The sequence below is a fragment of the Marmota marmota genome, unplaced genomic scaffold (assembly GCF_001458135.2).
Source record: "Marmota marmota marmota unplaced genomic scaffold, marMar, whole genome shotgun sequence".
NCBI classification, from domain to species: Eukaryota; Metazoa; Chordata; class Mammalia; order Rodentia; family Sciuridae; genus Marmota; species Marmota marmota.
In genome coordinates, this window is record NW_025999900.1 from 22,100,710 (window position 1) to 22,119,601 (window position 18,892).

An 18,892-nucleotide genomic window follows, 5' to 3' on the forward strand; every position below is an offset into this window, starting at 1 on the left:
ATGCTATTAAAATCTGTTCTCCTAAGAAATATTTATTAAAGGGCAAATTAAAATATTTTACCCTTGAAATACATTCCTTGAAATTTATAAACAAATAGGCTATTATGGTGGGATTATTTGCTTTTGCCTCTGAAAAGGAACTATTGTAACATCTATAGATTTTAGATGCATATTAAGCATTACAAAGACTTTGCAAATGGTCTGAAAGAAAACAGATTAAAAATTGGACTTTCAAATAGTATCTCATCACCATTCCTAACCTAAACTTTTCTTCCAATCATTCCCCACTTCTCATATAGTGTAAACTATGCAAATATGACAATGCTAGCTATCAAGAGATTCTTAGAAAAGATTTTCAAGGAATATAATTTTTAAGAAATAAAATACTCTTTATAGTGTACCTTAAAATAACAAAATTAACAATGAAGATGTATAAACATAAACTGGCTGTGCATTTTTAACTTTAAGGATATCCGAATTAATATATTACATAAGATCACCTATTCTTAAAGCAAAGTATAGTCATTTGCCATAATGACTTTAATATGTTTCTTTTCTAAGATAAATTTTAAACTCTGGAAAACAAGATTTGGAATTGAAAGAGTTAAGAAAGCATGAAGCAACAGTAACTCCATTTAGATAAGGGGATAGAAGGGTGGAGCAAGGGAACAATACACTAAAGTGCTTTTCTTTCACAGATCTTGGTTCAAATTAAGGTTAAATTCCAACGAAGGATGTGTTTTCCTCATATGGAGTCTTAAAGGACATGCCTTTGTTTCCAACTTCCCAGAGAAGATATATGTTAACACACACAAAGCATTTCATAATAAATTTAACTTTTATAGAGTGACTAATGCCCTGTGGAGATAAGGCAGACTCTCAGTCACCTGTAGATAATCCAGGCTGAAGAAATTATGCCCAGGGCTCATGGACATAGTTTATGCCTTTGGAAAGCATGGCAGCAACTTGGTAGGGAGCAGAATGAGTCTTGGTTTTTAAAGTCTCCTTGGAATGACGTTCCCTTCCTCACTATGAACACAGTTTAGCATTTATGTACTTTGGAAGGACAAAGAGGTAAGGTTAGCCTGCCAAAATTTGAACCTGTTTCTGGGAACCTGTTAGGAGGTCAACTGTTATAAACCGAAGAGAAACTGCAAAGCAGCGGTACATACTAGAAATTTGGGAGTTGGCCTACAAAGAACTGTATTAAAGCCTGTATCCTGTTTCTTCTTCCAAGTCTCAGGTGAGGCGACATGATGTTAAAACTTCACAGAGTATTTTTACTACTCACTCAACCAGGCTTGGGTGAGTTTGGGGGTGGGAAGTGGAAGAGCATGGAAAGAGGCAGTTCTTTTCTGCTCAAAATAGTCTACAGTTAACAAAAAAAGAAATCTTTAAATTTTTACTTGGGGTCTTGCTAACAATAATAAATTTATTAATCTACCTTTTCATTCTAAGAAAAACAAATAGTTTTTTATGTAAACAATACTTTTCTTTCCCCTTTCCCTTTCTTTTGCTTTTACATTATTCACTATTAACTAGAGACCTAATTCTTAAGTACTTAAGCTTGCAAAATGTTTCTGAATTTATGGTTAGGTAAATTCTCTGATGAACATATACATCCCCTTTCCATATGCAGATCCTATTGACTTCAATTGAAGGGATAAAATTAGTCTGCGGCATGTGAAGAAGAAATTCCTTTTTGAGAGGGCAACAAAAATCTATTAGATCAAGCATATCAAACACATCTGACTATACATTATACAACATTTTTTTATATCTTAAAATTTGTTCTTGGTGAAAGGCTTAGGAAATCTATTTCCAATTTAAATAAAATAGAATAGCAGTCTGCCTTCCTCCCTCTTTCACTAAAAAAGCTGACAGTGACATAGAATAAACTTGATTTAAGTTACTTTGTGAGAACTTTTGAAACACACATTCAGTTTATCAATCTGTAGGTCACTAATACTGATCATAGACAAAATCAAGCATCATCATTTATCATAAGCTACTCTTTAGAGTGTCCAATTTCCTTCTTGTGCTCTGAATTAAAATTTTTTTAAAAATGTCTTCTGTCTTCTTTTATTACACAGTGACTAATAGAAAAGAACTTTTCTAACTTTGAAGTGCTAAATAGGGTAATGGAGCTTCTTAGGGTGTTAATACCAAATTCAGATTTCAAAAATTGATTAACTTTTTGGATAGGAACACCACCAGGGGGCAGGTGAATCCAGGCTAGGTCCAAGGGAAGAGGGTCTTGGTATTAGGAATTCTTGTCAAAAGAGGGGGACAGATCAAATGAAAATTAGAAACAACTCTAAAGATAATATTTCTTCATGAACATAATCATTAGACCTACATCACCCATGTGAAATTTTATTCAGATGCCCAAAGATATTAATTACAATGTATCAAGAAAATATATGAAAAACACCAAACCAATGTAAGTAACCCCACATTGAATGCACTTACTATGTTTAAGAAGGCCAATAAATGGTTTTACCAGAAGAGAAGGACCTTACATGAAAAGAAATTAAAAACTTACTACAGAATAATCAGGTTATGCTTTGGAAACAAATTACAACCAGATAGACAAAGGATCAAATAATTTTAAAAAATGAGAAGATATTTTTGCTTCAAGCTGATCTTAATAATAAAAATTTCATAACAGAAGCATAAGTTTTGAATAGAGGTATAGCAGTATTTTTCCCCATAAAAAACCTGAAAATTAATTTTAGAAAAGATAAAAACTACTGCTTAAAAAGGTTATTTAGAGTCTTATTTTTAAAATTCATCAGAACTCAAACTTAGCCTACCAATAGGAAGCAAAAACTGACATTTAAAAATTAGCTTCTCTTAAATATTTTTCAGTTGACATCAGATATCTTCTGTGAGAATGTCAATGATAATATCTTCTATGGCCAACATATATACATACCTTCTATGTAAAGAAACCAGGATTAATTCCATTTGTTAAAATTAGAAATTATCGCCACCTTCCCTTTTATATTGTACTAAGAAAATACATTTAATTACTTGATGTGAGTAAGTAGTACAAGACATTACCTTTTACAGATTAACAAAATGAAAGAAACAATAGGTAAAGTGCACAAATTTTGCCTCTTACTGATAGTTTTTATTAGTTCCTAACAGCAACTAGAATTTTTAAAATGAATATTCAAGTAGTTTCTCTTACTTATGATAAAATTAACTTTGGGTCTCTTTAATAATTTTCTATAGCAACAAAGTAGAAACCACTTGTTTCATTGATAGGTGAGATAATCTCACAATATACGTTATGCAAAGTCAGGATGTAGGACAAGGAACTCCGTGTTGAGTAATTCTCCTATTATATAATATGATGTATTTTCATTTTGTGATACATAGGGCTTAACACTAGCCAAACTATTAAGCCTATTTTTAAAGCAAAGCTCTGGACTCGAATGTGAATGCCTATTTCTATGTTACCTTAACAAAGGCTATATCTCTCAGATTCCTTCCTCTCTCTGTGTGGATATAGGCACATACAAACTGATACAAAGAGAATTACACTTAATATACATAAATTCACACACACATACATACATGGTGTAGTCCATCCATGGCATCATAGTGCACTTTGTCTCCTCTTTTCACTCTGTGAATTTGCCTTCTCCTCCTTGTTTTTCTGTACCTCAGGTAACTGCAGGGTCCTCATATACTTTGTCACCTTAAAGACATGGGAGCAGCTTCTGCAATGCTTGAAATAATAATGGCTTTGATTTGTTAATGTGAAAAGTTGGATGGCTTTTAAAAGCTAACCAGTCAGGGCTATTTGCACATAGTAGACATTCAATAAATATTTGTTGATTTGATTTATTCTAGGGTAAAGAACTGAGTAACAACTCTTTTTGTCTTCACTGATGTGCAATGGTTGAGCCTGTGTACAAATGCATTTACGAGTAAATATTAATGGTCATGGTCATTGAAGATGTTTTAGAGAGAGAAAAAAATCTACAGGTTGTTAGGAATAGCAATCATTGGTAGAATCTAAATAAAATAAAATACTCTAAGAAGTTATAAAATAATAGATGAAAGACACTAAAGAGCATTCTTAAAGTTATTTAGAAACAAAGTGACTATTCCATGATTTTTTAATCAATCACATGTTGAGGGTCTACATTTTTTTCTCCATTACTAAGGCAAAGTGTCTATTGATTTTAAAGAATGGTATATTTTTATTACAAAATTTAATGAGCATATATAAGCCACATAATATTTTCTTTGGTATCTTCTTCCCTGTCAATGGTTATGAAAGTGTTCATGTATGGTTTTACTGACATTTTAGAAACCTTGAACACAGAGAATGAGAATTTCTCCCAAATTTCAAGTAATGTATAACTTTTAAGCAGTTAAACACTATTCTGCTATCATTTAAAAGAGCATATTTGATTTATTTCCTTTTCTGGATCATCAACAGTAAAAACATTTTCTGAGCTTACAACATGTTAAATTTTGGCGCAAGGTGAAATTTACAACAGGAGGGTTTATGATAAACTCTGTCAAAACATTAACCATGATGGCACAGGTTTCAGCTCTTAACAGCAGCAGAGAAGGAAGGAAACAGTATGGCTGACAAACTGCAGAGCTTTTTTATTTCTGGCTCATAAAATTTCTGCTGATGCACAATTTAAAAATTTTTAATCCCTTCTTTCTCATTTCATTCAAATGTGAACATTCTAAAAGAGGTCTACATGTTTTAATTCAGTGGTTTAAAGAAAGACCATGGATTTAAAGACAGAATTCTAAGTAAAAAATTACCAGCAAAGAGAATTTTAGATATTCAAGGTAAAAAGCTAAGACTCTATAGCATTTTCATTTCTTGTTTGATGAATTTCAAGAAAAATTAAATATAAACATAACTAGTGCTTAACCTTTGTGATACTTGAAGATAAATGTTTCATTTGGCCATGTGCCAGAATTGCAGCACTATTCATTAAGATAATTTAAAAATTTCTATATGGTAAACAATGCAGGCATTTTTGGTTTACTGTTCCTTGATGAGTAAAGAAGCAATATTTCCTAGAAAATTACAAACAAAACACTTATTGAAAAGGAATCACTCTGCTGGCAGTCAATTATAATCAAGATAGTTAACTTTGTGAGGTACATACCAGAAACAATTTCAAAGAAGGACAAACTATATTGAAAAATATAAAATGTAATTTGGTGAAACACAGCCAGAACAGATTTTTGAGAAGAAAATCTCTTTAAGAAACTTAAAAGATTTTCAGGGTGTTAATGTCATGGTCACACAAGGAAAATTCGGTGAATATTCTAGGCTTTGATGTTTCAGAAAGCCTTTGATACAACTGATTTTTTGATACAACTGATTTCTTGAAGAATGATATGCATTTCTGAAGCTTTAGGATCTTCATACAACAAGTTACATGTTGAAAACTGGTGGAGACCATAGTAGAGACAAAACAAAATCAGTAACTAAATATGAATTTTTGAGGTAGTTTGGTAGGTAATGTTCATGCATAATTTATTTTTGCTCTCAAGTATTATAAAATATGGTTTGTATTTTGAAAAAATAATATATAACTAGAAGATAAGAACCTTAAGAAAGATTTTCAAAGTAATTAGAATTCAGAAAACTTCTGTGACTTTTTGGAAATTGAGTGGATACTGAATTTGGAATTAAATGTAAAGTAGATGCTGCAACGTCGGAGGGCATACAAATGTAACATGCTTGTTTATAAATAAATGGCTAGCATTCTCACTTGGTTCTAGAAGGTAATTTAGTTGTTACTGTTTGTTCAGTAAAGATTTGGTTATCCTGAAAAATCTGTATAAACTTTGTAGTCAACAAAATATCTTCACTTGATCACAGAGTGAAATTTCAAACTTTGGATTGTATGGAACCACAACTGAACAGTTAAGAAATTCTGATTTTAAACCCAAGCCAAACCAAAAATAACAAATAAAAACGATGAATGAAACTCCATAATAACCCTTTACTTTAAATAGATTATGTTTAAAAAGTTATAGTCTTCAAGTAAGTACAATATCAGATGTGGTAATGTGCCAGGTGCTAGATAACTTGACATAACTCTATTTTGTGGGAAAGCATATTAAAATCTTGATGTGATTTATTTAAGACAAACACATCATACAAATGTTTAGATATTCAACATATTTTGAAAATTTAGGTTTCATCATTGAATAGTGGGTATTTATCAAGTATTTACCTGGGCAAAGAAATATGGACAAAACTGAATCTGATCTCCAGAAGCTTACATTCTAATGGAAGATGGTACTGGAATACTGAAACAAGAGAAGACTTAATAACTGCTCTAATAGAGAGCTGCAGAAAGAGCTATAAGGCACACAGAAAAGAGATTAACTACAACTTGGTTGTGGGGAGGGGATGAGGAATTAGGGAATGCTTCACGTAGGAGGTGGCATGTAAGTGTTCTTGAAGGATGAATTGGATTTAAACAAGTGAAGGTAGACTTGATTGAGTAGAGGAATAAACATGGCAAATGAATTAAATAATGAAGATACAAGGTAGAAACTAAAATGGAGTGTATGCTTAAGAGTATAGGGTCTAACTTTTGTTGATTTTCTTGCCAACCATAATAAAGTAAAATAATGTGGTGTATAAACTCTTTATAAATGATTAGGGCAATTAGCTCTTAAAAATTTCAATAAAGATACAAATAATTTTCCTAAAATTTAAAGACAATGGTATCTGTAATATTTAAACTTTCAGCCCATAGTACAACTATGTTGCAGCTTTTACAATAAACTAGGTGATTATTACTGAGGTTTTGAATGAAAGGAGATGTCTGATTTCAAAGTTTTTCTTCACTTCTATTTGACAAACAACAAGATTACATCTTCACATTCCTCTAAGTCACCTAAAAAAAAAAAGCAGCTATTCTTTACAATATGGCCAGTTTATAAAAAGATGCAAAAAGCAAGCCTAATTTTACAAAGGGATAAGGTTATGATGAAACAAGACATTAGTAATCAGTAACCAGTAAGAAATTAATGTGCACCTTTGAGTAAATTACAGTTCTTCAAAGCAATAACACTGAGATGTTTTCTGTCAAATTATTCTATAAATATTTTAAGCATACTTGAATTTTCTCAAGAATTATCTTTAGAACTGGCTTAGGAGTTAGAGAAGAAATTTGGTCTTCTCCCTTTTAGTCATTTGGTTTTTTGATTCAAAACTATGTTTAGAAGCAAAACGAAGCTTAGAGATTTTAAAGCAAAAGTTTCCTTAGCAAGCCACTGTGTACATAGTCTATATGGGTCTGAGAGACATTCTTTGTGACATTATCAGGAGGATCTCCCTAAGCAACAAAAAACATTGGCATGAAAGAAAGGGGCCACATGAGATAAAGTATACATGACTGATGCATCTGGCGGTTTTCACCTTTCAAATATTATGCAATTTGGGTTCCTTTATTTCAACAGTTTCTAAGTTTTAAAACAGGTACATGTTTGGAAGTTTCTGTTACAGTAGGTCTGATTTTTTTTTAAACAAGTTAGTTCTTAATTTAAGCTTTTCTAGGTGTGTTTGGTTTAGTTCTTTATTTTTCACACATGAAACACACTTTTAACAGAACAATTTGACTAGACAGGCAAAAACTTCTAAACCGCATAAAGACATATAAATCATATAGTTTTAATTATAAAACCTGAAATGTTGATTGCTGCTGTTTTCTAAGTCTTGCCTTTCTGAAGCCAGTGTTCAAAGTTCGTTAGCTAGAGCTTAACAACACAATGGCTAAAGGAATGGAGTTACCACACAAGTGTTTAAATTCCACGCTGGATCCCTAGCTACAACAGAGAAAGTTCAAACAATAAACAGAGTTGCAAGGTCTGAACTTGTGTGTCACGGATACCTCTTACTCATCACCAAGCAGCTCTTATTCAGGGCAACCAGACCCTTCCAAGCAACATGGTTAATTGAATACTGATTCTGAACCTTTTGGCTGCAGATAAACCAAAGTGGCACATGGCTCATAACTCAAACATTTCATTTTAGGCAGCTGTTAGTTTTCATGCCCAGGCTAATTTAGATCATTCAATCATTTTAGCATCTTTAATGAAAAATTGCTTGTAGTTACTGGTGGGGATAAAGAGCTGCAATCATCATTCTTGGAAGGTAAGTTTATTATCTGCTCGTTTTACTCATGTATACAAGTGATACTAAATTCAAAACATTTTATTAGCAGTACAATTTTCTCTGTGTGTATAAATTGGATAACATTCACCCATAGTGTTTTTTGCTATGATGGAGTAAGCAACTGCAATAAGCAACTAAAGATGTTGGAGAGAAAATGATGAATATCTTCTCAAATGCATCAATATTTTGGTATTCAGTAAGGGATATTCAGAGGCCCAAATCCAAGAAAAACTAGGAACCTCAGTGATAAGTGATGCACAAAAAGCAATTCTGAAAGCATTGGCCTTATGATAGTGTAAGGTTGAGCTTTGGTTTTCATGGCCTTCTAAGGTAACAGGCAACAGAGGACACAGACCAAGAACCACCCAAGTATACAAATCTTTAATTCAGGCCTTGAGTGGAGGATGAAAGAATATATCCCCTATAAATTTTGTAACCACAATTCAGCCCTCATGTGAGAATTCAAACCAAATTAACAAGACCTAAGTGTCCCATAAAATTCAAATTAAGACTAAAAGTGATCCAAGGCCTATACATGCTTCCAAGTAGTTAGCAGAAGCAAATGCAGAGAATCCATGGAGAAACCCACCTTTAATCCAGGTCTTGAAACATTCCATAGAGAATAATTTTATGAAATATAAGCTCAAATTAATGAATCTCCAAACATCCAAAGAAATAAGGCAACACAAATATAGCAGGCAGAAATAATAGCAAAATTAGAACATAAATACTTGATATTAAAATTATCAGAAAATAAGTATGTTTAAAATAAATAAGGAAATGAGAAAGGAATTAGAAATATAAAATAGAAATGAACACTATAAAAGTTCATTTGAGACTGAACAGAGTATTACCTCTAGAAAGAAAAACTACAATAACAGAAATGAAAAACTTACTGGATTTCTGCTTCCAGACAGAATAGAACTCATGCGAAGAACAACTAGCAAAGCTGAAAAAATTACAAAAAAAAACCAAAAAACAAAAACAAAACCATTTGCTTAAAAGTATAAGAGGGGAGAGAAAGCAAAGATACTGGAAGGGACTAAGATCCTATAAAGGAGAAAACAACAGTGGTAAACTGATGATCTGTAGCTGCTTTTCCCCTGGATGGATTTGCTGGTTCTGGGTGAATATGAGAAAATTGATAATGTGCTCCTAAGAACATAGAATCCATCAGTTTTGGGCAATCTTGGATGGCTCATGTGACCAAAGTGGAGAACCAAAAAGACTGAAATGCATGCCTAGTTTTCCCTTCAAGAAATTTGGTAAATTCTGAGCTGTCCTAAGTATGAGGTTAAAAAAAGTAAAAATGAGAATATCTAAAAAGGTCCCACTGAAGATATCACTTTTATCATGGAGACCCCTAATGAACTATATGCTACCAGAAAAGAGGCAAATCAGAAATAATAAAATCTTACTCAAACTGCAACCCAGTTTCAAGTCAGTACAGTACTTGACTGGATTATGGCAATTAGCTTCCACTCAATCGTCTCAGCAGAGTAGAGGATATATTCTCTCTAGAGGAAGACAAAATCATCTGGAGGTTCAGGATGTCTTACATTCAATCAAAAATTAATAGGCATGCCAAGAGAAAAAACAGAGAATAGAAAAAGACTCATAGGTGATTCAGCTATTGGAGTTAATAGACTTGGATTTGAAAGTGACTTTGATTAGTATTTTCAGGAAAACAGAGGCTAAGGGGGAGAAAATAGAATTAGAAAGATGAGTATTCCACCACAGCATTAGAATGTGCAAAAATCAACAGAAAATTATGGAATTGAAAATTATATACAAACTAAAATTAAGAACTCCGTAGATGGTTTCACAGCAGAAGACAGAAGTAAGGAAATAAAAGCCAAGTAGTTTAAAAAACTTTAAAGAGATGCAAAGAGTTAAACAAAAATGGAAAATACAGAAAGGATGAGAGAGATATTTGGGAAGATAGTGAAATGGTTAACAATTATAGATATAATTAGACCTCAGAAGAGGAGAAAGATATCAATTAAAAGTTTCCTAAAAATATCAAGTCAGTTTTTTCTTTTTTTAAGCCAGAGGTTGAATAAGATCTCTGAATTAAAAAAATACACAAAGAGCACATCTAGGCACAAAATAAAACTGGCACCCACTCAATAAAACAAATAACAATGACAGAAAACAAAGTAAATAAATTATATGTAAGAAGGAATCAGGGAAAACAAAGACTTTAATTTTAGGAGAAGAACAATAAGACTGGCAACTGATTTCTCAATAGGGAAGAAGAAAGCTAGACATAAAGAGGAAGCAGGATTGTGAGATCATAGCCAGCTTCAGCAACTTATCAAAGCACTAAGCAACTCAGTGAGACCCTGTTTCTAAGTAAAATAAAGGCTGGAGATGTAGCTCAGTGGTTAATACCCTTGGGTTCAATCCTTGGTTATCTCCACCCCCCCCCAAAAGGAATAATTTTAAGAGTTACAGGAGGACTTACATTTTTTTACTATTTTGGAGTCACAGGAGGACTGGATTTATTTTAACACGCTAAAAGACTGAAAAACAAACAAACAAAATAAAAACAAAAACCAAACAAATAAAAAAAATGGTGAAAACATTAAACAATATAACAATAACAATGTTTGTGGACTTTAGACAAAAGGCAGCACAGAACAGTGACTCATGAAAGAAGGGCCCAAAGCTAGCCCTACTATTGCCCCAGCTTATGGTTTGGAGAGTTTTCACAGCAAAGTGAAGGGAAAACAGAGGACTGCACAGAGAGTGAGCAAGCTCTGAAGGGCTACTGAGCATTCCCTGCATCTTCTTCTGAGTACTGATTAGCACATGTATGTAAAAAACTACTAAGGCCAAGGCAAAAACCAATAGAAAAGAGTAGGTAGAACAGCGACCTAGATTCATATATGACTAGAAATAGTTTCTGATGTGACCAGGTGGAGTAGAAATGTCTTATGCATAATGTAGTATACTCAGAAGGGAATGGCCTTCATTGTGGAGAAAAATCTGCTAGAACTAATGGTTATTCTCATCTGTTTAACAAAACTTGTATAGACTTAAAAGTAACAAACTGTATCCAAGTTAATGTAACTGCATCCCTGAACAAAGCTCAAAACATCCTAAAGAAGTATAAAAATATCCAATACCCAATAAGACAAAGTCCATAATGATTGGCATCTGACAAAAAGTTAGGACCTGACATTCAAAGTAAAAAATGTAGCTCCTTATAATGGAACAAAACTCAACAGAAACAGACTCAGAAATTGAACAGATTATAGTATTAACAGAAAAGGACACTGACAACCATTTTTTTAAAATGTTCCCAAGGATAAGGCAAAACATGAACAAGAAAAGGAATGAAAAAGTTAGAAAGACCCAATTCTAACTGTTAGAGACAAGAAATACAATGTTTGTAAAGAAAAAAGCCCTGACACAGCCATATCAATGTTTATAGAAGCCCAATTCACAATAGCTAAATTGTGGAACCAACACAGATGTCCTTCAGTAGATGAATGGGTAGGGCAACTTAGGTATATATACATCATGGAACATTACTCAGCGTTAAAAGAGAATAAAATCGTGTCACTTGCAGGTAAATGGATGGAGTTGGAGAATACACTGCTAAATGAAGTAAACCAATCCCCCAAAACCAAAGATCGAATGTTTTCTTTGATATGACGATGCTGACTCATGATGGCCATTGGTGGGAGGGGGCATGGGTAGAATGGAGGAACTTTAGATAGGGCAAAGGCGAGCAAGGGGAAGGGAAAGGACAAGGGGGTAGGAATGACAGTGAATGAGTTAGACATCATTACCCCAAGTACATGTATGAAGACAAGAATGGTATGAAAATACTTTGTGTACAACCAGTGACTTGAAAAAATTGTGCTTTATATGTGTAATATGAAATGAATTGCATTCTGCCATCACGTATAACAAATTAGAATAAATAAATAATTAAAAAAGAAAAGGTCCTGGATGGGATTAACAGTACACTAGATAATACAAAAGAAAAGATAATTATATCAGAAGACAAAGCAAAAAAAATTATCTAGAATGAACACATAGGGGAAAAATAGAATGCCAAAAGAAAAAAAAAAGGATTATGAATGAACTGTGGACAATTTTAAGTGGCTTAATGTACATTCAGAGGGAGAGGAAAAGTGCTAGACAAAAACATTGGAAAAATAATGATTGAGATTTTTCTAATGAACGACAAACTCACAGATACATTAAGTTCATCAAATCATAAGCACAGAAAGATGCAGAAATCTACACCACAACACATTATATTCAAATTAGTTAAAATAAGTGAAATAGGGAGAATCTTTAAAGCATCCAGAAGACATACTCTTTACAGAGAACAACAATAAGAATGCTAACAGGAACAAAACAAGCCAGAGATACTAGAGTTAACATCTTTTAACAAACAGCAAAACAAAGTTCAGAAACCTAAAGTTTAATGTCTAGCAATTTAAAAAATTGAATGCAGAAAAACACTTTCAGACATTCAAAAGCTGACACAACAGTCCTACATTAGATTGGATGATAAATACTTCAGGCAGATGGTAAATAACTGGTGGAAATCTACACAAAGAAAAGAACACTGTAAATGATAAAGACATGGGTAAACATCTTAGTTTTAATATTTCCTTAAAATAATTGACTGTTCAAAGTAAAAATAGTTAAGAACGTGAACACTGTATACAGATACAGAAGTAAAATATATCACAACAACATCAGGAAGGCCTTGGTGGGACAACATGGTGTCTCAAACATGGTGAGGCACAACTTGTGTTTATATAGTACAATGACCTTTTACATATCGCCAGTTTCAAAATCTTTTTCCTGAAGACTCCTACTTTCCACTCTCATTTCAGTCCTCTTTGTCACATACCTTAAACTTTAAGTTCAAAATTCACAATACAGAGTTACATAATTTGTTTATATTAATCTCATTATGATTCAATAATCAAATACAATAGAAGCAGTATTGTTATTTCAGCTTTTTTTTTTTTTTTTTGGTACTGGGGATTGAACCCAAAGGTTCTCTACTAGGAGCTAAGGTTACAGGGATGTGCCACTACACCCAGCAGATTTCAGCTCTTGATTACAATAAAGTTCCACACATATTCCAAAATTATTAGAGGTGCTTTGTAATATATTTGAACCAATCTATTATTTTTAAGTTAAAATAATTTGATCTCCTTCATTTTTCTAATCATATTTACCAAAGATAATATTTATAATACTTTTTACTATAATTTTATATTTAAATAATTTTGAAAAGTTCTTAAGACAACTAACAAATTTATTCGTGTTGACTTTTGTCTTTAATAAGGAAGTCACACACAGTTTGATAGGAAACTTAATCTGTTTCCCTACTACAATATATATTTTATGGTTATATCCAGTAAAGTGTCTTCACTGTACATCTACAAATCAAATCAAGATCAATGTATAAACTGATGTGATTCTGCAATCTGTGTATGGGGTGAAGGTGGGAGTTCATAACCCACTTGAATCAAAGTGTGGAATATGATATGTCAAGAAATTTGTAATGTTTTGAACAACCCACAATAAAAAATTTAAAAAAAATTAAAAAAAAAAAGATCAATGTATAAAAATTGCAATAAAACATGTAGGATTTGCAATATGGGATTTTATGTGAATAAAAAGTAAATACATATCTTATATATGAGAGTACATTAAAATACAGCTTTGTTAATGAACATATAATCAAGAAACTGGTGGCTTCCAAAGTATTAGTGTATTCCAAAACTATATTTAAAAATAAACTTAAAAGTAGGCATATTAATACTTCTGCAAAGAAGATGAATAGCATACAACATTTTAATGGTCCTCAAAAATACACATTTATCATTGCCAAATTCTATTATGAAGTCCTACATCAAAAAGGTAATAACTTTAACCTAACTTACACTAAAGTACATAACAAAAAAGAAAAGGAACCATTTCAAAAAAGGTTATTATAGTAAAAGGATTATAAAAAGTTTGGTAACTGGAGATGCTATTCTGAAACTTATGCTACTAGTTGAAATGTACAAGCTCCAACTTAACAAATGTTTAAAATATTTGAGTTTTTAAAACAGTGCCAAAATAAACCACAGCTTTTCTAGAGATGACATATTTAGCTAAGCACGAGCAATATAAATCTTTCAACCATTTCATGTATTTGTTTAAAAGCCTCAGAAACCACGTGCATTTCCAATAAAACACGAACAAAATGCTGAAATCACTGGAGCTCAACAGTTGACTTATAAATCAATTTTTTAAAAAGGCAAATGTGATTTTCAGTCTGAATGGGTATATCTGTATATATGAATAGATATGTGAATGGTACATAACAGTAACCAAGAACAATAATATCTGTGAAAATCTGACTTCCATCCAAGCCATATGTGAGAAGACAAAATGTGTCATGGCTATTTTATCATTTAATGCCTTATTAATCATGACTATTTGAAAATGGTAACTTTAAAAAATAATTATGATCTTTAAAAATACTACATATAAAATGTTTTTCTACATATAAAATGTGACACTATTCAATATTAAAACTACAAATCTTTAATATTCTTTCTTGTGAAATAAACTAATTATATCAATAAGTGATGTGATTATAAAAAGATTTCTTAATTTTTTTGGGGGGGAAGGTTCTGGGGATTGAACCTTGGGCATCATGCATGCTAAGTCTGTATTCTGTCACTGAGCTAAATCTCCAGCCCTCTTAAGTTTAATTGAATAAGAAAATATACAAAGGATCAATCTTATCACTGAAAATAATATAAAATATTTCTTCTATAAAATATTTAAACTGTTTTAGTTACCTTTAAATATAATGGTTTATTTATCAAAGTAGAATAAAAATATTCATATTAATGATTAATAATTTTGCTACAACTGTCTGTCTAGACAGTGCTTATAACCAATAACTTTGCTTATATATAGTTTTATCTCTAATAGCTGTCCTAGGAATTAAAGCAAGTCTTGAAGTTTATACTACTATATAAAGTACGGTGTTAGAATTTATCATCAGGCCAAGTCGAAAATAGTCCAAAGCACTTCAAGGTTATATTTTAGTGATACCTGAAGTACAGCATGCTGCTACTATCATATGATAGAGAGGTGGTCATAATATGATGTTATCTATGCATACAGTTCACATTATTGTACTTCATAGAAAGAAATGTGTACAGTCTTTAGATGGTTAGGGAATTCATATATATGTGTATAAAATAAATGGTAGAATAATAACAAAAATTACTAAAGTAAAAATCTTTACTACATTTTTTTTTTCCTAACAGAAAGGTTTGAAGACCTATAGTTGCATGAAGTATAGTTATAAGACCGTAGTTCTAAGTTTTAGCCAGTCCTTAGCAAGTTCCAAGATACTCTGTTTCCTCACGAATGGAGAGTTTTATAACAACAACAATAACACTAATACTAAAGCCCTATAATCATTATTATATAGTTGACATAAATAATTTATTATTATTATATGGTTGTTGACAGCAGCAAATAAAAAAAGATGTGAAGGATTTCATAAATCATCAAGTGTTAACAAATTTAGCATTTTTTTCTGCCTTTCCTCTGGACTACTTATTTTTACAAGAAGTGAATTCTCATGTTACTAAAGGAATTACACTTGATGACGTTTAAAGCAAACTCACAGCAACATTGCTGAGCAGAATGAAACACTTCTGGATTTGTGCTAGGATTGAATATGTGGCTACCTGATTTTCAGTGAGTAAGGCTATTTTTCATACAAAACAAATTTTGACTACTTGAAATATTGTGTTGGTCAACATTTTTAACTTAATAAATCAGTTAAGACAATATTTGGCTGTAATACTTTGCATTTGTTAATTTTGCAGATAACTAAGTCATTTTCAAGGGAATGAAACTCATTTTCAAAGGGATGGGTTATTTTTGGGAGATTATCTATGTTGAACAAAAGTAGATATTAGAATTGTTTTGTAAATTTCACTTTATAATCATATTCTGTAAAACTTCACAATATTGATTATAGGAATTGGTTGCTCTAATTATATCATTTAGGTATAGGAGGAGATGTTTGGAAACTGAAAGATATCTTGATATGGCCCTTCATGTACTTTAAAATTCCAAGGTAACCCAAGGAAAGTTAGTCTGTTCTTCAAGACTAAACTGAAAATTCAAGTTTACTTGTGATTTCTTTTAAGAGGGTTTAGGAACAAACTATTTTGTGACAAGAACTGTTCTCTACTTACCTGCATCTCTTGGATGATTTAAAGGGTGCTGTTTCTTTAAACAAGGAGTTTTTAGGGGTTTAAATTAGAGCCCAGAGACAAAACTCCATGTATGTTCAAATTATTACACATGTCTATGTTTATATAGTCACTGGCCTATGAAAAGCTATGATTCTTTTTAGAACTACAGGGCAAATCCAGTTAGTTTATTTTTAACCCCTGTTGTGCCTTATTTTCAAATTATCATCATTTAAAAAATCATTACAAGCAGGAAACATGAGTAAATTCCAAATTTTAATGCAATGGGATAATTTTGTCAGTTAATTTAATAGCTACAGATTTACTAAGGAAGGAATGGGGTGTATTTAGCATTATGATTCTTCTGTCATCTATGACAAACACTTTAAAATTTCCTGCAAAGTAAATTAAATAATGGATAATCTCTAATGGCATCTTAAAAAATGACACAATACATTGCCCTGAATATACTTATCCTGAAAACAGGCAACAGTATCTAGTTTAGCACAATCTTAAAGATAAATTAAAAATGCATGTAAATTTTTATTTGTCTACAAACCTTTCACTAATCCAATCTGTTTGTTTATTTCACCCTGTTCCTGGCATAGTCATTTCCTATTGCCCTTTCAACTTTTCACTCTAAAACAATGATGATTTTTTTGTATAGCCAAATATATAAAGTTTCAGTTTTATTCATGACATCATATGAGTAGAAGTGATGGCTATGCTTTAACTTTTAAGTTACCTCTTAAATGTTAATTAAGTTAATTCTTACCTCTTATATGAAATAAAGACAACCTGAACCAAATGCAGGTTTACTTTTGTCTAAGTCCTAATATTTGCTCATTATAATTTTATGGTATATTATATACTGAATTCCCCTCCTTTACAACAAAATTCAAACAGTAATCTATAAAAAAAGATAATCAATAAGAATACTTAGTAGATTTGATGGCTTCTTGCCTTTTCAGATAGAGACATGCTGGCACATGCTAATTTTCAAGACAAAAGTGTCCCAGACCATTAGACAGAAACTTGGCAATTTCTACAGCTTAGGTGGAGCTTAGATAATTTTCCAGTCTTAACATTAAAAATACTGACAATATGAATTTATAAGTACACATTAATAATCTTCCATTTTATTGAATACAGTCTGTATTTATTTTTAGTAAAATAAAAATCATGTCCTGATGAATGTAATTTTGATGTACTAAACTCTCATTAAAGCAAATTATACATTTAATTTGTGGCATCTATTTGTAATATTCTTTAATATTAACAAAGATTACATACGTACACTAAAGGAAGATTACAAACTCATGTCTGAACATCCTTCTTCAGTTACGAAATATACTCTATATTGGAAAATGCATTTATTTGAAGTTTTGACCTAACACAGTGGATTAAGGCTTAGACAATATTTACTTTGCTGCACTTTGATTCAGAGAGGGCCATATGTGAAGATATGATCCTGACCAACTTTACCATGTTTCTATAGTGGTCTCTCGGTAAAACAATTTATATCTCTAAATAAAAAGTTGAGATATAAAATAGCCACTACCTTATAGCTACCCATTGGTAAAAGTCTATAGTTTCATATATTTGGATAAAAAACTCAAGTCAGCAGCAAAGTGGTTAAACATTTGTGATTTGATTTTTTTTTCTCAGCTTGGAATGTGGTTGGAGTGTCCCACTTCTAACAACTGTTTGCTAAGTTAAGGCTTTTAGTGTTTACACAGTGTTGAATGAAGCAGCCTGGTCACCAGATGTGATCGCTTCCCCCAGACTGTCGTTTTTTTTTTCTGTCAGATCACTGTCCTCATGGTCCCTGTTCCAACCTTCTTCCTCAGGACGTCCACCAGCCTTTCTAACCTAAGTTGGGGGCAGGGGAAACAGGAGGAAGAAAAAAAGAAAATAAAAAGTACAATTATTGTCAGGAATAATTTGGCTGAAAAAGAATAGTATTTGCCTGTGACCAAGCAGTCCTGGTAGTCATGTTAAGAAACAAAGCATCACTGTAAATGAGAGGCACTCTTGCAGAGTGCCAAGGATTTACTTTAAGTCAGATCTTCAGATTATGCCAGTGTTAAATGCTCCAAAATATATAGGATATTCATTTCAAGACATTTGGCTACTTGCACTAAGGTTGTGAATGAATCATTTACTATGCAATGACAGCATGGCATATTAAGTGTAGAACCAGCTTCAAACTGACTTTTACCTAAGAGAAATATATGTATCTTTTCTTTTTCTCTTTCTTTTGGTGATGCTGGGGATAGAACCTGGCTGGCTAAACAAGTACTCCATCACTGAACTACATCCCCAGCCTCAGAAACATATTTCATATAGACATACTAGCAAGCTTATCCCTGCTAAATAAGCAATACATTGGTTGGCATACTGTATGATTTTTTTTTTTGAACCCAGGCCTCATGCATACTAGGCAATCTCT

At 32.1% G+C, this 18,892-nt stretch overlaps 1 protein-coding gene and 1 long non-coding RNA gene across 8 annotated transcripts in view; one reads left to right on the forward strand and one right to left on the reverse strand.

Moving 5' to 3' along the window:
- Positions 1-858: 858 nt before the first annotated feature.
- Positions 859-18,892, forward strand: part of LOC125615244 — an 82,440-nt gene continuing 64,406 nt past the window's right edge. The window contains exon 1 of the long non-coding RNA XR_007345801.1: positions 859-1,243. This is a non-coding gene — a long non-coding RNA (uncharacterized LOC125615244). The remainder of the gene's footprint in view (positions 1,244-18,892) is intronic.
- Mipol1 (mirror-image polydactyly 1) overlaps positions 16,704-18,892 on the reverse strand; it is a 326,985-nt gene continuing 324,796 nt past the window's right edge. For all 7 annotated transcript variants that reach the window (XM_048798667.1, XM_048798663.1, XM_048798660.1 and 4 more), the window contains one exon: positions 16,704-18,312. In XM_048798667.1, coding sequence (XP_048654624.1) covers positions 18,246-18,312 — 67 coding nt within the window. In that variant the 3' untranslated portion in view covers positions 16,704-18,245. The remainder of the gene's footprint in view (positions 18,313-18,892) is intronic.